General features: G+C 40.9%; 1 protein-coding gene across 4 annotated transcripts in view; it reads right to left on the bottom strand.

The window, feature by feature from the left end:
* Positions 1–19,359, bottom strand: part of NLN (neurolysin) — a 62,448-nt gene that overhangs the window by 26,135 nt on the left and 16,954 nt on the right. For all 4 annotated transcript variants that reach the window (XM_024209359.2, XM_024209358.2, XM_024209357.2 and 1 more), the window contains exons 3-7: positions 16,721–16,869; positions 13,970–14,077; positions 12,397–12,499; positions 7,881–8,041; positions 94–229 (exon numbers count right to left, since the gene is read on the bottom strand). In XM_024209359.2, the coding sequence (XP_024065127.1) occupies positions 94–229; positions 7,881–8,041; positions 12,397–12,499; positions 13,970–14,077; positions 16,721–16,869 (657 nt within the window). The remainder of the gene's footprint in view (positions 1–93; positions 230–7,880; positions 8,042–12,396; positions 12,500–13,969; positions 14,078–16,720; positions 16,870–19,359) is intronic.

Raw genomic sequence — 19,359 nt, 5'->3', positions numbered from 1 at the left:
GTCTGTGCTCCAGTTTCATATTTAAGTTTCCCTGGGGTACAGAGACATGTTGCAGATCAAAATATAAAGTATAACACACAAATAAAAACAAACCTAAAAAGGTTGTTACATTATCCATGCTCTTTGCAGTGTTCACCTCCAGTACAAAGTTGGCATGTGTATTGTACCCAAGAAGCTCTGCTACTTTTGCCCTTAAGGGAAGCAACTGCCGAAGAATATTAGTATTTTCCTAGGAAAAAGAAGGCAAGGTTATGATGAATTAAAGACAACTAAATTCATATGATCAAAACAATAATTTGAATAAAAATTGAACTAAAGTCATAAGGAATAGCAGACATTTTAAATGAAACATATTGAGATTATTATTCAAAAATGTTATAAGTAAAAATGTATTTTTTGGTAGGATTCCTGAAATTTTTGATGGCACAGTATCTACAATTTGATGGAAAGTGGTCAGAGTCCTGATTTTTCTAAGCAGTCAGGATAATTATCATTCCTGCACTATCATTCATTTCATTTCACTGAAACCAAATGGCAACAGTTTCTTTTTAAGGTTACAAATCTGAGCACTAGGAGGAGCATTATTGGGGTTTTTTGATCAATTAGAAGTTGAGTAAAATTTATAAAAATATAGTTGTGGTGTGCATTCCAAATGCAAACAAAGCCATGCCCAGCATTTGTTAAAAATGGTGAAATCAAGAATGTCTCTACATTGTAGCTCCCAATCTGGATAAGTGAGATGTCTCAGGGTCAGAAGGAAATACTTTTAAAAAGCTATTTTTAGAGTAAGTTCAACTATGGGCCCATCAGCCTTGAATGTGTATCCCTTTAAATATGCTAGATATGTAGTGTTCAATTCTTAGTGCTGTTTTATCTTATCTTGTACTTTTCACATTTGCCAGTGTACCAAGTACAAAAGCTCAGTTAGGCAATTGTTCTCTAATTAAATGCCTGAATGACAATTAAGGACACATGGGCAAACCCCTACTTCTATTAATATCACCATCAAGACTTCAATGTCCTCACAGACAGAACATGGGGTGTTAAAGTCCCATCTGAAAGAATCAAAAGAATAAACTACGTGTAACCTGGAAGTATGAAAGGCAAAATCAATGCTGACAAGTTTGAACCTGTGGTGCCAGGGTATCTAGACCGTACAAATCTAATGTTTTGACCACTAAACTATCCCCTGCAGCTCAGTCAACAGGAGAATCCCTGTTTTTCATTTTTTCCCCCACCTATTCACATTGCCCATGCTACACCCATCTTCTCAGCCACAGCGTATTTAGCTGGACTCACTCTGGAGCTCACTACTTCTGTCCTTTAATTGGCAAGAGAGGTCACTGTAGAGCAGTATAAAGTGCCTCCTAGCATTCCCACTCACTACTTGTCTGTGGAATGAGAAACTGAGGTCTAGATCCAGGTTCAATGCCAAGTCTTAGAGCCTGATTCCTATTTACACGAAGGGCTTTTTACACTGTTCTACTAGGGTAAAGGGACCATAAAGTGAGCATAAATTCATTGTCCACTTTACTGCCCATTTACACTGCCAGAGCAATATAACGAGTCTTAGTGAGAGACTTGACTTTGAACCTGGAACTTTAGGACCCCCCAGTAGGAACCCACTTAAGGATCCTCATTCCACAGAGCAGTAGTGAGTGAGTGCTAGCGTCAAGCCTCTATCTCCAGCAGGACAGTGCCTAACACTAAAATTATGTCGATGGGCTGGACCTCAACTGCGAATATATGACAATTTGTTCTAGAAAATAAGATCTTCTCTACCACAATTTTTTCCTGTAAATATAATGTTGTGTAAAGGTTTGAGTACTGATGAATATTGGCAGCAACACAGTCTTATTCTTTCCTTAAAACATCTACAATAGCTCATATTTGTGTTAATAAAAGATATACTCAACTACACAGAGTAGATAAACTATGCTACTATACTGCGTACTGCCACATAACACTCCTTTTTTAAGGCCTGGTCTACACTAGGCTTTTATGTCGACTTTAGCGCCGTTATATCGAATTAACCCTGCACCCGTCCACACCAGGAAGCCATTTAGTTCGACATAAAGCTCTCTTTAAATCGATTTCTGTAATCCTCCCCAACGAGAGGAGTAGCGCTAAATTCGACATGGCCATATCGAATTAGGCTAGGTGTGGATGGAAATCGACGGTAATAGCTCCGGGAGCTATCCCACAGTGCACCACTCTGTTGACGCTCTGGACAGCAGTCCGAGCTCGGATGCTCTGACCAGCCACACCCCCGGGAAAATTTGAATTCATTTTCATTTTCCTGTCTGGGCAGTTTGAATCTCAGTTCCTCTTTGGACATCGAGGGGAGCTCAGCAGCAGTGGCAACTATGCAGAGCTCTCCAGCAGAGATGGCCGTGCAATCTAATAGAAAGAGGGCCCCAGCATGGACTGATCGGGAAGTCTTGGATCTCATCGCAGTGTGGGGCGATGAGTCCGTGCTTTCAGAGCTGCGCTCCAAAAGAAGGAATGCTAAGATCTACGAGAAGATCTCCAAAGCCATGGCAGAGAGAGGCTACAGCCGGGATGCAACGCAGTGCCGCGTGAAAATCAAGGAGCTGAGACAAGGCTACCAAAAAACCAAAGAGGCTAACGGACGCTCCGGATCCCAGCCCCACACATCCCGTTTCTACGAGGCACTGCATTCCATCCTGGGAGCGGCCGCCACCACTACCCCACCCCTGACCGTGGACTCCGAGGATGGGATATTGTCCGCGGCCGGTTCCTCAGCGGACGGGGAAGAGGAGGAAGGAGATGAGGAGGACGAGGCAGTCGACAGCGCTGGCACCGCTGATTTCCCCGACAGCCAGGAGCTCTTCATCACCCTTACCGAGATCCCCTACCAACCGTCCCCATCCCTTACCCCGGACACAGAATCAGGGGACGGATCAAGCAGTAAGTGCTGTAAACATGTAAACATTTATTTAAAACAGAACGGTAATATTTATACTATTAACAATGTATATTTATAAAAGTGCTGTAAACTAGTAAAAAAATAATCAGGTACAAAACAGGAATATTTACAAAGGTAACAAATGGGTTTTCATGATTTCTCTGTCTTAGGCTATTCTCAATTTAGTCCCAAGTATTTTAAAAAAATTTCACAATGTCCGTTACTACATGATTCCCAGGCCCAAGACGCTCCACTCCAAAGTCCCAGTGCACCTACGCGAAAATCCGGTCAATGTGGCCGGGGATCGACGAGAAATCCTCGTAGGAGAACTCCTCGTAGGTCTCGTGGAGGTAGAGCTCAAGCCTGTTGATCAGGTTCCGGGGTAGGGCGATCTTAGTGGGCCCTCCGTGGTAGCAGACATGTCCCCTCCACGCCACAATCAAGTACTCCGGGATCATCGCACGACATAACATAGCGGCATACGGCCCCGGTTTCTGCATGCTTTCCCGCAGCATGCGTTCTCTCTGGGTGTCCGGGATCCTCAGGAGGGTGATGTCGCTCATGACGCCCTGCTTTGAATTAGGGAGGGGAATGTTAGTATTGGGACTGCTTTACAGCCACGCGGTGGAGGGAGAGGGGCAGCATACAGGGATCTTTCCCTGGGACAGCCGCGAGGGGGTGGGACAGGGGCAGAGTTGATGCTGTCCTGATTGCTGGCAGCAGAGACTGGCATTGCTTTCAATGTGAAAGGAGGCCAGTGCTACTGCTGGAGTTTTAAGCAGTCTGCGGCTTACCATTATTGCCCGCTCCAGAAGTTCAGGTCTCCAGCCACAGTTCTCTGAACACTCCAAGACCTCCGCAAGTCCACAGGCACTGAAGGCGACGGCCGAAAATTCGACCTTGTCCTGAGTGCGCATGTGAGAGGTTCAGTGCATGGTCTTGTTCACAGAGAAAGACTAGGTTCTTTGTATACAATTTCATTTATCTGTCTCAGGAATTCACTCCCTTTTTAAAATTCACACAGACACATCTGCGACTGTCTCCCAACCCAGCCTGTCAGCACACTCCCAGAGGCTAGCGCAGATTAGGCGGAGGAAGAAGAAGACGCGTGAAGACATGTTCACAGAACTAATGGGCTGCTCCCGAGCCCAGGCAGCCCAGCAGACACAGTGGAGGGAGAACTTGTCACAAATGCACCGAGCAGTCATGGAACGGGAGGAGAGGTGGCGTCAGGAGGACCAACAGGCTACTGAAAAGCTGCTTGGACTAATGAGGGAGCAAACGGACACGCTCCGGCGCCTTGTGGATGTTCTGCAAGACCGGAGGCAGGAGGACAGAGCCCCGCTGCAGTCTATCTGTAACCGCCCTCACCCGCCACCAAGTCCCACACCACCCTCACCCAAAGTCCAAAGAAGGAGGGGCGGCAAGGGCCGTTAAAACTTTCAATCAACCCCTGCAGACTGCTCTAGCAGTAGAAGGCTGACATTCCCCAAAATTTCATAAGTCCTTTCCTACCCACCTCACACAAGCCCCCGTCCAAGTTTCACCCCCCACGTTTCATGTCTGGTTCGCAATAAAATGTTTGTTTCTGTTCATTACTGTTTCAGTCAGGTTCTTTTGAGGGAGAGTCTGTCTGGAGGGGGGGAAGGGGCTTGGTAATTGGACAGGACAGTGACCTTTAGCAGGGTACAGAGGCGGTGTCAGGTCCAGCATCAGGACACATACACAGTGCGGTCACTGGTTACCCTGGTCAGTCTTGGAGGTGGTTTTCATGTTCTGGGGGGGGGGTTGCTCTGTTACTTTGTGGTGGGGGAGGGCGGTTACAGATCTTATGCAGCGGTCCTTATCCTGGCTCACAGATCCACGCAGCAGGGGATCTGTAACCCTACCCCCCCTTCCAGAAAGTCACATAGCCGACACATACACACAGTCCCCCCCAGGAGTGCTGGCAGGCTCCATTGAAATAACCAGTCCACCAGTGCGGAGCCTGTCATTCCGGGAGTTTAGAAGCATCATTTGCATCAGAACACTAAACCCGCCCCCCGCCACAGTCTGCGTCCCCGGTTTAAAATATTCCCGCGAAAACAGCAATACAGACAACGGTGTTCATTAACAAAATCGAAATGATTTTATTTTTTGGGAAGGGGAAGGGGGTGAAGGGGGTATGTAACTGGAGAGGATAGTCAAAATGAACTGGGTAAAGAAACGGGGGCAGGTTCAGCTTTTCTGTCCACAAACTGAAAAGTCACTGGTTGCCCTGCTCACTCAGGAACCTAGCTTTCAAAGCCTCCCGGATGCACAGGGCGTCCCGCTGGGATCTTCTAATGGCCCGGCTGTCTGGCTGGACGTAATCAGCAGCCAGGCTATTTGCCTCTAGCTCCCACCCCGCCATAAAGGTCTCCCCCTTGCTCTCACACAGATTGTGGAGCACACAGCAAGCTGCAATAACGATGGGGATATTGGTTTCACTGAGATCACAGCGAGTGAGTAAGCTTCTCCATCTCCCTTTGAGACGGCCAAAAGCACACTCCACCACCATTCTGCACTTGCTCAGCCGGTAGTTGAAGAGTTCTTTTTCTGTGTCCAGGGCGCCAGTATAGGGCTTCATGAGCCAGGGCATTAGCGGGTAGGCTGGGTCCCCGAGGATGACTGTAGGCATCTCCACATCCCCAAGAGTTATTTTGTGGTCTGGGAAGTAAATACCTTCCTGCAGCCGTCTAAACAGACCAGAGTTCCTGAACACGCGAGCGTCATGAACCTTGCCCGGCCATCCGACGTAGATGTTTGTAAACCGTCCCCGATGGTCCACCAGTGCTTGCAGCACCATTGAAAAGTAGCCCTTTCTATTGATGTACTGGCTGGCCTGGTGGTCCGGTCCCAGGATAGGGATGTGAGTCCCATCGATAGCCCCACCGCAGTTTGGGAATCCCATCGCGGCAAAGCCATCTATGATGACCTGCGCGTTTCCCAGGGTCACTACCTTTGGGAGCAGTACCTTGACGATTGCCTTGGCTACTTGCATGACAACAACCCCCACGGTAGATTTGCCCACACCAAAGTGGTTCGCGACTGACCGGTAGCTGTCCGGCGTTGCAAGCTTCCAGAGGGCTATGGCCACTCGCTTCTGGACAGTGAGGGCTGCTCGCATGCGGGTGTCCTTGCGCTTCAGGGCAGGGGACAGCAACTCACAAAGTTCGAGGAAAGTCCCCTTCCGCATGCGAAAGTTTCGCAGCCACTGGGATTCATCCCAGACCTGAAGCACTATACGGTCCCACCATTCCGTGCTTGTTTCCCGGGCCCAGAATCGCCGTTCAACAAAATCCACATGCCCCATTGCCAACGTCATGTCCTGGGCGCTGGGGCTCGTGGTTTCTGACAGCTCTGTGCCACTCTCCGACTTCAGGCTCTCACGGCGGTGCCGTAGCCTCCTCGCCCGATTTCTCTGCATCTGCCTCAGGGAAAGGTGTATGATAAGCTGCGAGGTGTTGAGAACGGCCAGAAGTGCAGCGATGGTCGCAGCGGGATCCATGATCGCAGTGCTGTGGCGTCCGCGCTGTCACTGACCAGAAAAGTGCGCGAACTGATTTCCCGCCGGCGCTTTCATGGAGGGAGGGAGGGCGTTAGTGACGGACGGATGACGACAAATTTTTTTTACCCAGAAGGCATTGGCGGCTCGACCCAGAATTCCGATGGGCAGCGGGGACTGCGGGAACTGTGGGATAGCTGCCCACAGTGCACCGCTTCCAATATCGACGCTCGCCCCGTTAGTGTGGACTCACAAAGTCGAATTACTGTCCTTAGTGTGTCCTTAGTGTGGACACACACGTTCGACTTTGCAATATCGATTCCACATATTCGATTTAAGTAAAATCGAATTACCCTCGTAGTGTAGACATACCCTAAGTGTGGTTCCTTTTATAAGATCAGGAATACTGAAAGGACTGAAGCACAATCTTCTATGGTTTCATGTTTATCATGAGAGCAAAGTGGAAAACAATTACAAGCCTGCTGGCTTCAAAAAGGAGAGATTTGCATGAAAGCAAACCGAGATATTTTAATCAAAATCAAATCATAATAGAGAGAAATAAATCTAATCAGGTACTAAATCATGACTGTATGGAAAAGATGAATTAGCTTACTGGAACAGAGAAAGAAAAAGCAGTTTACTTGTGAGGTGGTTTATTAATATTGCAGGTTATGCTAATATTTCTAGCTATCAAACAGCACTTTAAAGAAGTAATTTGATCCTATTGGTAAATAAATCTCCTAGCCATGTTTTCCAGAACACTAGGTAAGAATTTATTATGGAAGTATAAAATAAAAATGGGATGAGTTGCCATACATTTTCTGCACTTTTACCTCAAGAATTTGTCATTAACCGATTAAAACTAACATTTAGAAAGATTAGTTACAGAAATATCTTTTTGTTGGAGATGCTGGCATATTTATAAAAAAAAAAATCTCTATGGATCACTAAGATTAGCATGACTTTATTAGAGTATATATTGTGTGCAAGTACTTGGATAAACTAAGTAGCCGGGAGATCAGTTCATTTAGATATGTGCACCATTTATTTTAAAACCTTGTGACAGGTTTTACAGACTTTGCAATATGCACAGTAATTGTGTGTGTTTACTTAAACGTACAGTTGTTTGGAAAGGGGAAAAGGTAGTAAAATCTAACTAGGTAGAATTTACTGCTTAAAATAAATTCTTAACAATGCTGTCCAAGAAGATTCTTCAGACAGTGAGTGAATGGAAGCAGCAGACAGACCTGGACTGATTTTTGTATAAAAATGATCTACAGTCAAATAGGCAGTTATGGCCTTCTTTTATTAATTGTATTGAATTTCATTATTAGAAATTCTAAAGTACCAGCTGATTAATACATTTTTTATCTACTACCATTACTAGCCATACTTAGAATTTCATAAATTAAATATCTGATGTACCTCCTTGCATCTTGTGTTAAAGGCAGTTTCCATTTTTCTTCTTGTTTCTGGAACACAGCACTTTTTCATGACAGAAAAATAGTGGGGATACTTTAAGGTAACTTTATACTTGTTCTTTTCAGTCTTCTCTAAACTATTAATAAAGTCATCAGGAAGGGCTTCTGTGGAATATAAATTAACAACATTCAAAAAAGGATTTTTCAAGTATAAATTCTTTTTTAAAAATATCAGAACAATGTTTAGTGCATAAAACAGTAATTCATTTGTTTTACTACAGACCAGTTTAATATAAGAAACATAAGAACAACGGTCCATATAGTGCAGAACCCGGTCTTCTGAAAATGGCCAGTGCCATATGCTTAGAGGGAATGAACAGAACAGGGCAATTTATCAAGTGATCCATTCCCTGTCATCCAGTCCCAGCTTCTGGAAGTCAGAGGTTTACAGACACCCCGAGCATCTGGTTGCATCCCTGACCATCTTGGCTAATAGCCATTGATGGACTTATCCTCCATTAACTTATCTAATATTTTTTTTTGAACAGTTATACTTTTGGCCTTCACAACATCCCCGGGCAACAAGTTCCACAGGTTGACTGTGCATTGTGTAAAGAAGTACTTCCTTACATTTGTTTTAAACTTGCTGTCTATTAATTTCATTGACAGGTTTCAGAGTGGTAGCCGTGTTAGTCTGTATCAGCAAAAACAACGAGGAGTCCTTGTGGCACCTTTGAGACTAACAAATTTATTTGAGCATAAGCTTTCCTGGGCTAAAACCCATTTCATCAGATGCATGGAGTGGAAAATACAGTAGCGACGTATAAATACACAGCATATGAAAAGATGGGAGTTGCCGTACCAAGTGGGGGGGGGGTGTCAGTGCTAACGAGCCAATTCAATTAAGGTGGAAGTGGGCTATTCTCAACAGTTGACAAGAAGGGAGGAAAAATCACTTTTGTAGTGCTAATGAGTTCAATGTAATCAAGGTGGCCCATTTCAAACTGTTGACAAGAAGGTACAAGTATCAGCAGGGGAAAAATTAGTTTTTGTAGTAACCCATCCACTCCCAGTCTTTATTCAGGCCTAATTTGATGGTTTCCAGTTTGCAAATTAATTCCAGTTCTGCAGTTTCTCGTTGGAGTCTGTTTTTGAAGTTTTTGTTGTTGAAGAATTGCCACTTTTAAGTCTGTTATTGAGTGTCCAGGGAGATTGGAGTGTTCTCCTATTGGTTTTTGAATGTTATAATTCTTGATGCTTTATTCTTGATTCTTGATTCTTTTGCGTAGAGACTGTCTGATTTGGCCAATGTACATGGCAGAGGGGAATTGCTGGCACATGATGGCATATATCACATTGGTAGATGTGCAGGTGAACGAGACCCTGATGGTGTGGCTGATGTGGTTAGGTCCTATGATGGTGTCCTTTGAATAGATATATGGACAGAGTTGGCACCGGGGTTTGTTGCAGGGTTTAGTTCCTGGGTTAGTGTTTTTGTTGTGTGGTGTGTAGTTGCTGGTGAGTATTTACCTGAAGCAAATATCCCCCGCTTAGTCGTCTCTTTAATACGTTCAACAGTCCCAGTCTTTTTAATCTCTACTCATCTGGAAGCTGTTCCAGACCCCTAATCATTTTTGTTGTGTTTCTCTGTACCTTTTCCAAATTTTAATACATCTTTTTTGAGATGGTGTGACCAGAATTGCATACAGTAATCAAGGTGTGGGCACACCATGGATTTATATAGTGGCATTATGCTATTTCTGTTTTATTATCTATTCTTTTCCTAATGGTTCCTAACATGGTAGCTTTTTGGACTGCCGCTGCACATTGAGCAGATGAACTATCCACAATGACTCCAAGATCTCTTTCTTGAGTGGTAACAACTAATTTAGATCCCATCATTTTGTATAAATAGTTGGGATTATGTTTTCCAATGTGTATTACTTTGTACTTATCAACAGTGAATTTAATCTGCCATTTTGTTGCCCAGTTTTGTGAGATCCCTTTGTAATTCTTCACAGTCAGCTTTGGACTATCTTGCTTAATTTTGTGTTGTCTGTAAACTCTGCCACCTTACTGTTCACTTGTTTTTGCAGATCATTTATGAACAGCACTGGAGCCAATATATATCCTTGGGGGACCCCACTGTTTACCACTTTCCATTGTGAAAACTGACCATTTATTCCTACCCTTTGTTTCCTATCTTTTAACCAGTTACCAATCCATGAGAGGACCCTCCTTATCCCCTGGCTTCTTACTTTGCTTAAGAGCCTTTGGTGTGGGACCTTGTCAAAGGCTTTCTGAAAGTCCAAGCGCACTGTAACAACTGGACTACCCTTGTCCTCATGCTGGTTGACACCCTCAGAACATTTTAAGAGATTGGTGAGGCATGATTTCCCTTTACAAAAGCTATGCTGACTCTTCTCCAACATAACATGTTTGTCTGTGTGTCTGATAATTCTGTTCATTACTATAGTTTCAATCAGTTTGCTTGGTATTGAAGTTAGGGTTACTGGCCTGTAATTGCCAGGATTGCCTCTGGAGCCTTCTTAAAAAAGAAAAAAAAATCCATGTTACATTAACTATCCTCCAGTCATCTGGTACAGAGACTGATTTAAGTGATAGGCTACATACCATAATTCGTAGATTTGCAATTTCATATTTAAGTTCCTTCAGAACTCTTAGGTGAATACCATCTAGTCCTGGTGACTTATTACTGTTTAAATTATCAATTTATTCCAAAACCTCCTCTACTGACACCTCAATCTGGAATAGATCCTCAGATTTGTCACCTAAAAAGAATGGCTCATATGTGGGAATCTCCCTCACATTCTCTGCAGTGAAGACAAATAAAAAGAATTCATTTAGCGTCTCTGAAATTGCCCTGTCTTCTTGAGTGCCCTGTTAGCACCTTGATCGTTCAGTGGCCCCAGTCACTGTCAGGCTTCTTGCTTCCGATGTACTTAAAAAGAAGTTTTGCTGTTAGTTTTTGTGTCTTTTGCAAGTTGTTCTTCAAATTCTTTTTTGGCCTGCCTAATTATACTTTTACACTTCACTTGAAAGAGTTTATGCTCCTTTCTATTTTCCTCAGTACAGTTTGACTTTCAATTTTTAAAGGATGCTTTTAACATCCATTTACATTCTGCTGTTTAGAAACAGTGGCATTTTTCTGGTCCTCCTCCTGTTTTTTTTTTTTATTTGGGATATACATTTAGTTTGACCCCCATTATGGTGTTTTTAACTAGTTTCCATGCAGCTTGTCTGTATTCCACTCTTATTTGTGTTCCTTTCAATTTCCATTTAAGCAGCTTCCTCATTTTTGTGTGGTTCACCTTTTTGAAGGGAAATACTACTGTGGGGAGCTTCTTTGGTATTTTTACCCCTCCCCCCATATAAGGGTGTTAAATTTAATTATAGTTCATTACTGAGTGGTTCAGCAGTATTCACATCTTGGACCAGATTCTGTGCCCCACTTTGGACTATATCAAAAATTGCCTCTCCCCTTGTGGGTTCCAGGACTAGCTGCTCCAAGAAGCAGTCATTAATGGTGCCTAGAAATTTTACCTCTGCATCCCATCCTGAGGTGACATGTATCCAATAAATATGGTGATGGTTGAAATCCTCCTTCATTATTTGTTTTTTGTTTTTGTAGCCCCTCTAATCTCCTAGGCCATTTCACAATCACCTTCACCATCCTGGCCAGGTGGTCGGTAGTATATTCCTACTGCTATCGTCTTGTTATTCAAGCATGGAATTTTTATCCAGAGAGATTTTATGTTAATATTTAATTCATTATGATTTTTACTTTAGGCACCTCTCGGCTTTCCTCCAGATCGTAGTTTAAAAACTCCTCTACGAAATACAGCCCTACATGTTACGGTTAATTGTTAGTGAATTTTTAAATCAAATCAAACAATATTAAAATTATGAACACCTCACTTATAAGAAGCAGAAATATATTTAACAAGATAATCCCATTTAAAAACAGATTATAGTTTTAAAAATCTCTAATTTTATTTAACTCATAAAATACATTTGACAGAGTGACCTCCCGACCCGGGATCACCAAATCCTTTACAGAGACAGAGAATCATACAATAAACTGAAAATGAAGGCTTTAAAGTAATATTTAAATCAGGGAAGTAGCTTAACTTCCTGAACAGCAGAAAAATGTTTTAGATAGATGGAACACTACAAATGGAGTGTGAAGCCCAATGGTGGAGACGTGAGGGGAGAGGACAGAGAAAAGCAAAGATGGGAAGAGTAGAGTGGGCTGGCAGGGCAATAAGTAATACAAGACCTGAGAGATTAGGTGGAGCAAGTCCATTAAGAATTTTTAATTACACAAAGGCAATCCCGAGTTGGATCTGGAGAAGGACAGGAAGCCAGTACAGGCTGTAACAGTGTTACAATTTCATTTCCTAGATACTGTATGACAATTGAACCTTACCTAAGAACTGCACAGAAAGGATTCCTGAAATTTAACTGCAGTTCTAAAGAAAGAGAAATACAATACTCACGAAGTTCATCCTTAGAAAACATAAGAAATGTGTTTTCCTCATTGAGGTTTTTGTTGAAGTCTATACACAGCTCACTCAATTTTTTCTTCATGGTCTTTATTTCCTAAATTGAATATAAATTGAACTGACCTTCACAAACCAAAATTGTAACTACCTATTGCTGCCCTACATGTACAAAGAATTTAACTCTCTCTAAGATTTTCTTTTACCCCAAACTTACATGTTAGAAGTATATCTTCTTAACTCACAAGGGATTGGTCATGTAAATCAGTGTTTTCTCAACCTTTTTTTCATTTGCGGACTCCTAAAAAGTTTCAAATGGAGGTGCGGCCCCCTTTGGAAATTTCTAATGGAGGTGTGGACCCCTTTGGAAATCTATTGTCTGTATAGATAGCTGAATTCTGTTCAGTCAGTTTTCAGTCTACATCTTTTGTGGGTTCCTTAGACATAGTCCGTGGACTCCCAGTGGTTCCAGGACCACAGGTTGAGAACCACTGATGTCAATAATGCTCTAAAGTAGTTTTATGTATTAACGTTTAGTTCCTCTCTCTCTCTCTCATTTGAAAAGTCTAAATTTAATTTTAAATAAAATTTGCTGTTGTATTTCAATGGGAATTGCTGTCCTAAAGATAACCGGTAGATGGCTCCAAAAGGAGCAGAGAGACAACAAAGGTGTGTCAACAAGCTGCTGAAAAATTAAATCGCTCCTAGACTAGTTTGGGACCTTTAAATATATGGCATAAAGAAAATAACATATATGAAAGAGAATAGCATTCCAAAATCTTTTCTTAAACACAAGAAATTGGATGAGCAAAATATTTTTGACATATTAGGCTGACTTCTGGGGTGTTCTGGCTCCTTACTACCAAATTTACATACATATAGTTTGTATACATTGTGATTCATTTGTTTCTGCTGCTGGTGAGATTTTAATAATAGTCAAGATTTTACTTCACTCTGAGCCACCAACAGTCTCCTTACATATAGTTTCTAATGATCTTCTAGAGGCATCAGGAACCTTAACATAATATAAATATGCATAACCGAGTTTTAAGCTCCTGTCAATTGAAGGGTTTGCACTGGGAACAATTACCAGGGAAAGACAGAGGGTCACTTCAGGTTCACAAGTCTGTGCTGTTAAACAGTGTGACAAGATGGGTGAGGTAATATCTTTTATTGTACCAACTTCTGTTGGTGAAAGAGACAAGCTTTCGAGCTTACACAGAGCTCTTCAATTTTTGGGTGATCAATTTTGGATGTCCTAAAGAGTGCTGCCTTCCACTTTCTGATAATCAGGCTCCTTTTAAGTTGTCTCAAGTTAGTTACTCAAAAATTCAGGAATTTAAAATCATTACCTGCTTTCAAAAATCTTGAGCTTATTTTAAAATCTTTTATTTTTATTTCTTTGTCTTGTACAAATTATCATCATTACAGTCTCTAAGAGTAAGGATGGCCTCAAAGCAGCACTTAACTGAGACCTGAGCACATAAGCAAAAATATACACTTAGGAAATTCTTCATAGCAGTGAAACCATACTTTCTTCATATTATAAAAATAGGAAACCCATACTCACATTCTGTACTTCTTTGGGAAGATGGAGTCCATTCCTTTTTCCCATTTGAATTGACTTTTCTAAGTATCGCTTAGCTTCAGGCTTTAGATGTCCAAGATCACATATTTGCTGAAATTATATTAAATGGAAGATGACGAGTAGAAAAAACAGGAGTATTCCAATGTGTAAAGTTCTATTACTACAATTAAAATTAAGGACAAAAGTTACAGAATTCCAAATTGAATTTGTTAGGTCCCATGTGGGATTTTTTTCTTAACTCACTTTCACCCTAACAACAACCTCTTAAAACACACTTTTAAACCGAAATATCACTATAGCTGCCTTGAAGGTGTCTAATGCTCCATCCTGCAAACATTTGTGCACAGGCTTAATTTCATGAACATAAATAGTCCCTTTCACTTTAAGTAGGCTAGTCATGTGTTTAAAGATAAGCAATGGTGTAAGATTTTACAGCAATCATGGACTTAATGTGTTATGGTGTGAATTTTAAACTTCTAATTATTAATGATATTTCACCTCACCCAATGTTTCTCTGATGTACAAGATTTGCGACAGAGGTTCTAAATTTGAGTACTTTACCTTACATGATTATTCTGAGTTTTTCAGAATTAAGGATAATTGCTTTTTGAATGTCACTTTGCTGATATTTACATAATATAATTTTTAATTTCAGTTTTGAACAACCATAATATTCCATGTATTGTGTGAACAAGTCTTTAAGGAGAACTAAAAAAAGGAGACTATGTGGAATATTGGAAACTAGGGTAGTAGCAACTGTTTAAACCAGGCTGAGTTTTCTAAGGATGTGTGGGTGGGGAGGTTTGATAACATTCTTAAGCATGCCCCTGCTAGCCAGTGTGTGCAGTTGTTAGGAATGAGTAGGCTTAATATTATCGCTTCATCATACACATTAAAATTAAGAATCTATTATAAACACCTATCTTCAAGGGTTTAAATCACTGGAGTAAAAATTTCCTATAGAAGGAGATCTGGAATATACATCTACCACATAAACTTAGGATGGAATTTTTTCCTTAATATTTGGAAAAAGCTTTTTTATTTGATTAGACATAAAAAAAACCCATTTTCAAAAAATATTGGTGGAGGAGGATGTATAAGAGTGATTTAGGAAGTAACATAAGCACAATAAATAACTTTAGCAGACTCAGGCCTGCATTAAGGGAGTAAAAATAGGCCTGGGGTCAGAGAGATCTAGGAGATCCTAGATCAGGGGTAGGCAACCTATGGCACGTGGGCCGAAGGCGGCATGCGAGCTGATTTTCAGTGGCACTCACACTGCCCAGGTTCTGGCCACCGGTCCCAGAGCTCTGCATTTTAATTTAATTTTAAGTGAAGCTTCTTGAACATTTTAAAAACCTTATTTACTTTACAGACAACAATAGTTTAGTTATATATTATAGAGTTATAGAAAGAGACCTTCTAAAAATGTTAAAATGTATTACTGGCACGCGAAACCTTAAATTAGAGTGAATAAATGAAGACTCGGCACACCACTTCTGAAAGGTTGCCAACCCTGTCCTAGATGTTAAATTATAACGTCCAACTTTTCGTGGGATACTATGAAAATAAATAATATGAGATTGTCAGGGGCCCTGTTTCCACTGTACTGTTAACCTGACCCTAAGCAGGCTCATGATGTTTAAATTAAGAATCCATGCTTTAGCCCTGAAAATTCCATGGAAATCCTAATTTGATAGAAATACTACATTGAAATAAACTAGGCTGGATTATTAAAATGGCTACAATGTTTTCAATGGTTTTAATTCAGTCTCTCCTCTTCCTTTAGAAACTCACTTGGAAAAATCATTCTCCAGGTGCAGTTGAGGCAACAACCTGCAAGAGCAGAGGAGTCGTGCATCATAATCTGGAAGTGGCAAGATTCAGCCTGGTCTTGGTGGAAGCAAATTACACAGCCTCCTGTCCTCCACCAAAAATGTTCTTCTCCCAGACATTGTGAATTTTAGGAGTATTCAGATCTGAGATCTTAGCCCAGATCACATATCAGTGTTAAATAGATGATTAATAAATATCTGCATATTCTTGTACTGTTTAAATGAAGGGGGAAAACCCTCAAACTAATTTAAAGGATTAACAAAAAGAAATTAGAAACACTATAGTATTCTGAAATAGATGTAAATGCCAAATATCTTCACAAAGGGAAAATAAATAGAAAGAATACCAAGGTGAATATGAAATAATTCTGTTAACCAAATATAAATATCTACAATAATTACTGTCGGTCTTCACACGTGACTGCTACAAATGCCTATAAATATGAACATAAGAACGGCCGTACCGGGTCAGACCAAAGGTCCATCTAGCCCAGCATTATTGACTTATAGAATAATTTAAATAATAAAAAAAATGTAGTCATTCCTAACTCCAATGAAGTAAGAAACAGTGAACGAGTGTGCACACAAGCGTATCTGGCAGCCAAATATCAATGTGAGAGAATGCACCTTTTCCCCCAGGTTTCTATCTGGTAAAGGTTTTCTTTAAGCAAAATCCTTAGCTTTTTGAAGCAAGAGAATTTAAATGAGGCCCCTCATGTAACACATACACTACAGCTCTATTGAGTTGATAGTGGATTTAACAGCGACTGAGATTAACGAAGTGATGGGGATACTGAAAAGCACAGCATGTACTAATTTATTGGAAAAAAAAGTTTCACTCCTGGCACCTTACATATTCCTCTACAGGTTATTTTTAGTTATCTTCATTGTCATTTACCTGCAAATAAACAATCCTCTGAAACACATCTTCTCTCATGCTCATCTCCACATCAAAATAAGAAAGTCTTTTGTCAGCTTCTGTGCTTGCTGAGCGCACATCTTTGTTGGACGAGACATGCTGCGGGAAATCCAGCATGCTTCTTTCCACTGTTAAAATAAAAATACATTTTAAAAAATGCACCGAGCACTTACAATGCAGTCAGTCCATGTTCATTTTTTTCCAAGATGAGGAACTTTCTAGGAATAGACAAGTTATTTTAATAAATCATTCTATTTAGTTTTTACACAAGCTTTCAGAAATAAACTTATATAAACAGATACCTGAAGCAACCACTGATTAGGATTTACAGATAATGAATGGATTACAGATTATGTAAAAAATGAACCAATACAATTATATACACAGCAGCAATTACAATTAGAACAAATGCATATTTCACTGATGGTGTATATTATCAAAGCCTAACTGCCCTGGCAAATGTCCCCACTTTAATTGTTCCACAAGGTCAATTTTGAGTTAGTAAAAGTTTAATACAGATATATTTAAAGCATTGAAGTAATTTTATGTTTTGAAATGAGATGAATCTTTTAAAAGTACAAAAAGTAGATATTTTTAAATACATTATTTTTAATGGATGTCACAGATTCTCTCTCTAGAATATTGGAAGTAGCAAGTTTTGAATCTTAACAATTCTCTCTCAAATTATTCAAAAATTGGCAGGAGAAAATACAGATATGACCAAGTCTGTTTATTACTAATAAAAGCAAGCAATAAGAAAACTGAGGGAGATGATGTGTGATTATTTTGGACTATCAGAGATCACAAGCTAACATAATTTTGAATGGAAATGAAAAATAAACTAAATTCTCAGCAATGCTGTCGTGCCCCTGTACTAATAACAAACATGAACATAGGTCCTATAATTAAAAAAGTAGTTGAAATGACTAGCTATATTTATTAATTAGGACTTGATTAAACCTAATTATAGTTTTGCCTTTTAAAAAAGTGCTAATATCCTGCATGTTATGCTTTGTTCAAACATTTTACACAAAAGTGTAACAAATGCTTTTTGTCCTGGGAGACCGTTCATACTACTAGCAAATGAAGGTTCTAAAGATTAGTTGGTTACAGATTTTAAGATGAACCGAAAAAGCTTTGTGAAAAACTAAGACACTATACACAACCAAACACTGTGGCATCTTGTCTCTCTCTCTCTCTCAAAATCATGGGATGCACATACAAATGTGGTTTACCCTCCCCACCAATCTGTAGGGCCTGAACTTTATTTGTTTTGTGGGTGTTATAGTAAGATGGTTCAAATGAAGTAGTGAGTTTTACATTTTGCTCTGAAGCTCCTGAGGTTTGTGGTCATCTGGGTCTTTTCTGTGAATGAGTTCCAGGTACATGGGCCAGTTACTGGGAAAGCTCTCTCCCCTGCTCATGTGAGTGTAATGTTCAAGACTGACAGTTCCAAGGTTAATAGGCAGCAGAATTAAAACAAACAAAAAGGATGTATTTTTTCCACACACAGTCAACCTGTGGAACTCCTTGCCAGAGGATGTTGTGAAGGCCAAGACTATAACAGGGTTCAAAAAAGAACTAGATAAGTTCATGGAGGATAGGTCCACCAATGGCTATTAGCCAGTATGGACAGGGACGGTGTCCCTAGCCTCTGTTTGCCAGAAGCTGGGAATGGGCGACAGGGGATGGATCACTTGATGATTACCTGTTCTGTTCATTCCACCTGGGGCACCTGGCATTGGCTACTTTCAGAAGACAGGATACTGGGCTAGATGGACCTTTAGTCTGACCCAGTATGGCCGCTATTATGTATTTACGGTTCTAATGGAATGCTGCTGTTGTGAGAGGTCATCATCACATATCATGAGTGATCCTTTAGGAAAGTGAGACCAGTCCCATGTAGCGCTTTGAAGATTGGGACCCAAAGCTTAAATCTGAACTAGTATTCTGATAAGACCCAGGGAAGAGAGAAGAGCACTGGAGTGATATGTACTCTTCACAGCCTCTGCAACCGGGCAGATTGCTGCTGCGTTCTGAACCAACGGTAGCTTTTTATTTATTTATTTACGTTTATTTTTAACTTAAGCCTGGTAGTTTTATTCCTACACACAGAGAGCTACAATAATTCAGGCTGGAGGTCATGAATGCATGGATCACTGATCATCACTGTGGCTAAATCTGAATCTGACAGGAGGCTGTTTGGATCAAGATTGTTCACGACAGTCTTCTTGCTGGCGGTAATGGGAAAGGGGTATAATAACCATAGTCATGGTTATTTGGTGCACAGAAGCTGTGAAGAGTCTAAGAGAAGGGTAAGGCTGCAGACTTAATACAGAGCAGATGCCCTCACTGGAGGAGGATGTTAGAACATGAGTTCTCTGAAATGCTTCCCTCCCCCGACTAGCATCACATCAGTTACCTGATTTGACTTCAGATACTGGTCTCAGACAGGTCCTCAAATGGCTGAAGGAAAGTGCTTTGTATGTATGATGTGAAAGTAATTGTAAAGCTGGACGTTGTGTGTACTCTAGACATTTTAGTCCATGCTGTTGCACAGTGCCCCCAAGTGGCTCCATGCAGTCACTGACAAGAACAGGATGGGTCACTGAGATTTC

This window comes from Terrapene carolina, unplaced genomic scaffold (genome assembly GCF_002925995.2).
Source record: "Terrapene carolina triunguis isolate 2854851 unplaced genomic scaffold, T_m_triunguis-2.0 Scaffold69, whole genome shotgun sequence".
In the NCBI taxonomy this organism is placed as follows: domain Eukaryota; kingdom Metazoa; phylum Chordata; order Testudines; family Emydidae; genus Terrapene; species Terrapene triunguis.
The sequence above is the reverse complement of the archived record's forward strand: the minus strand, read 5'-3'. Positions and strand labels throughout refer to the sequence as shown.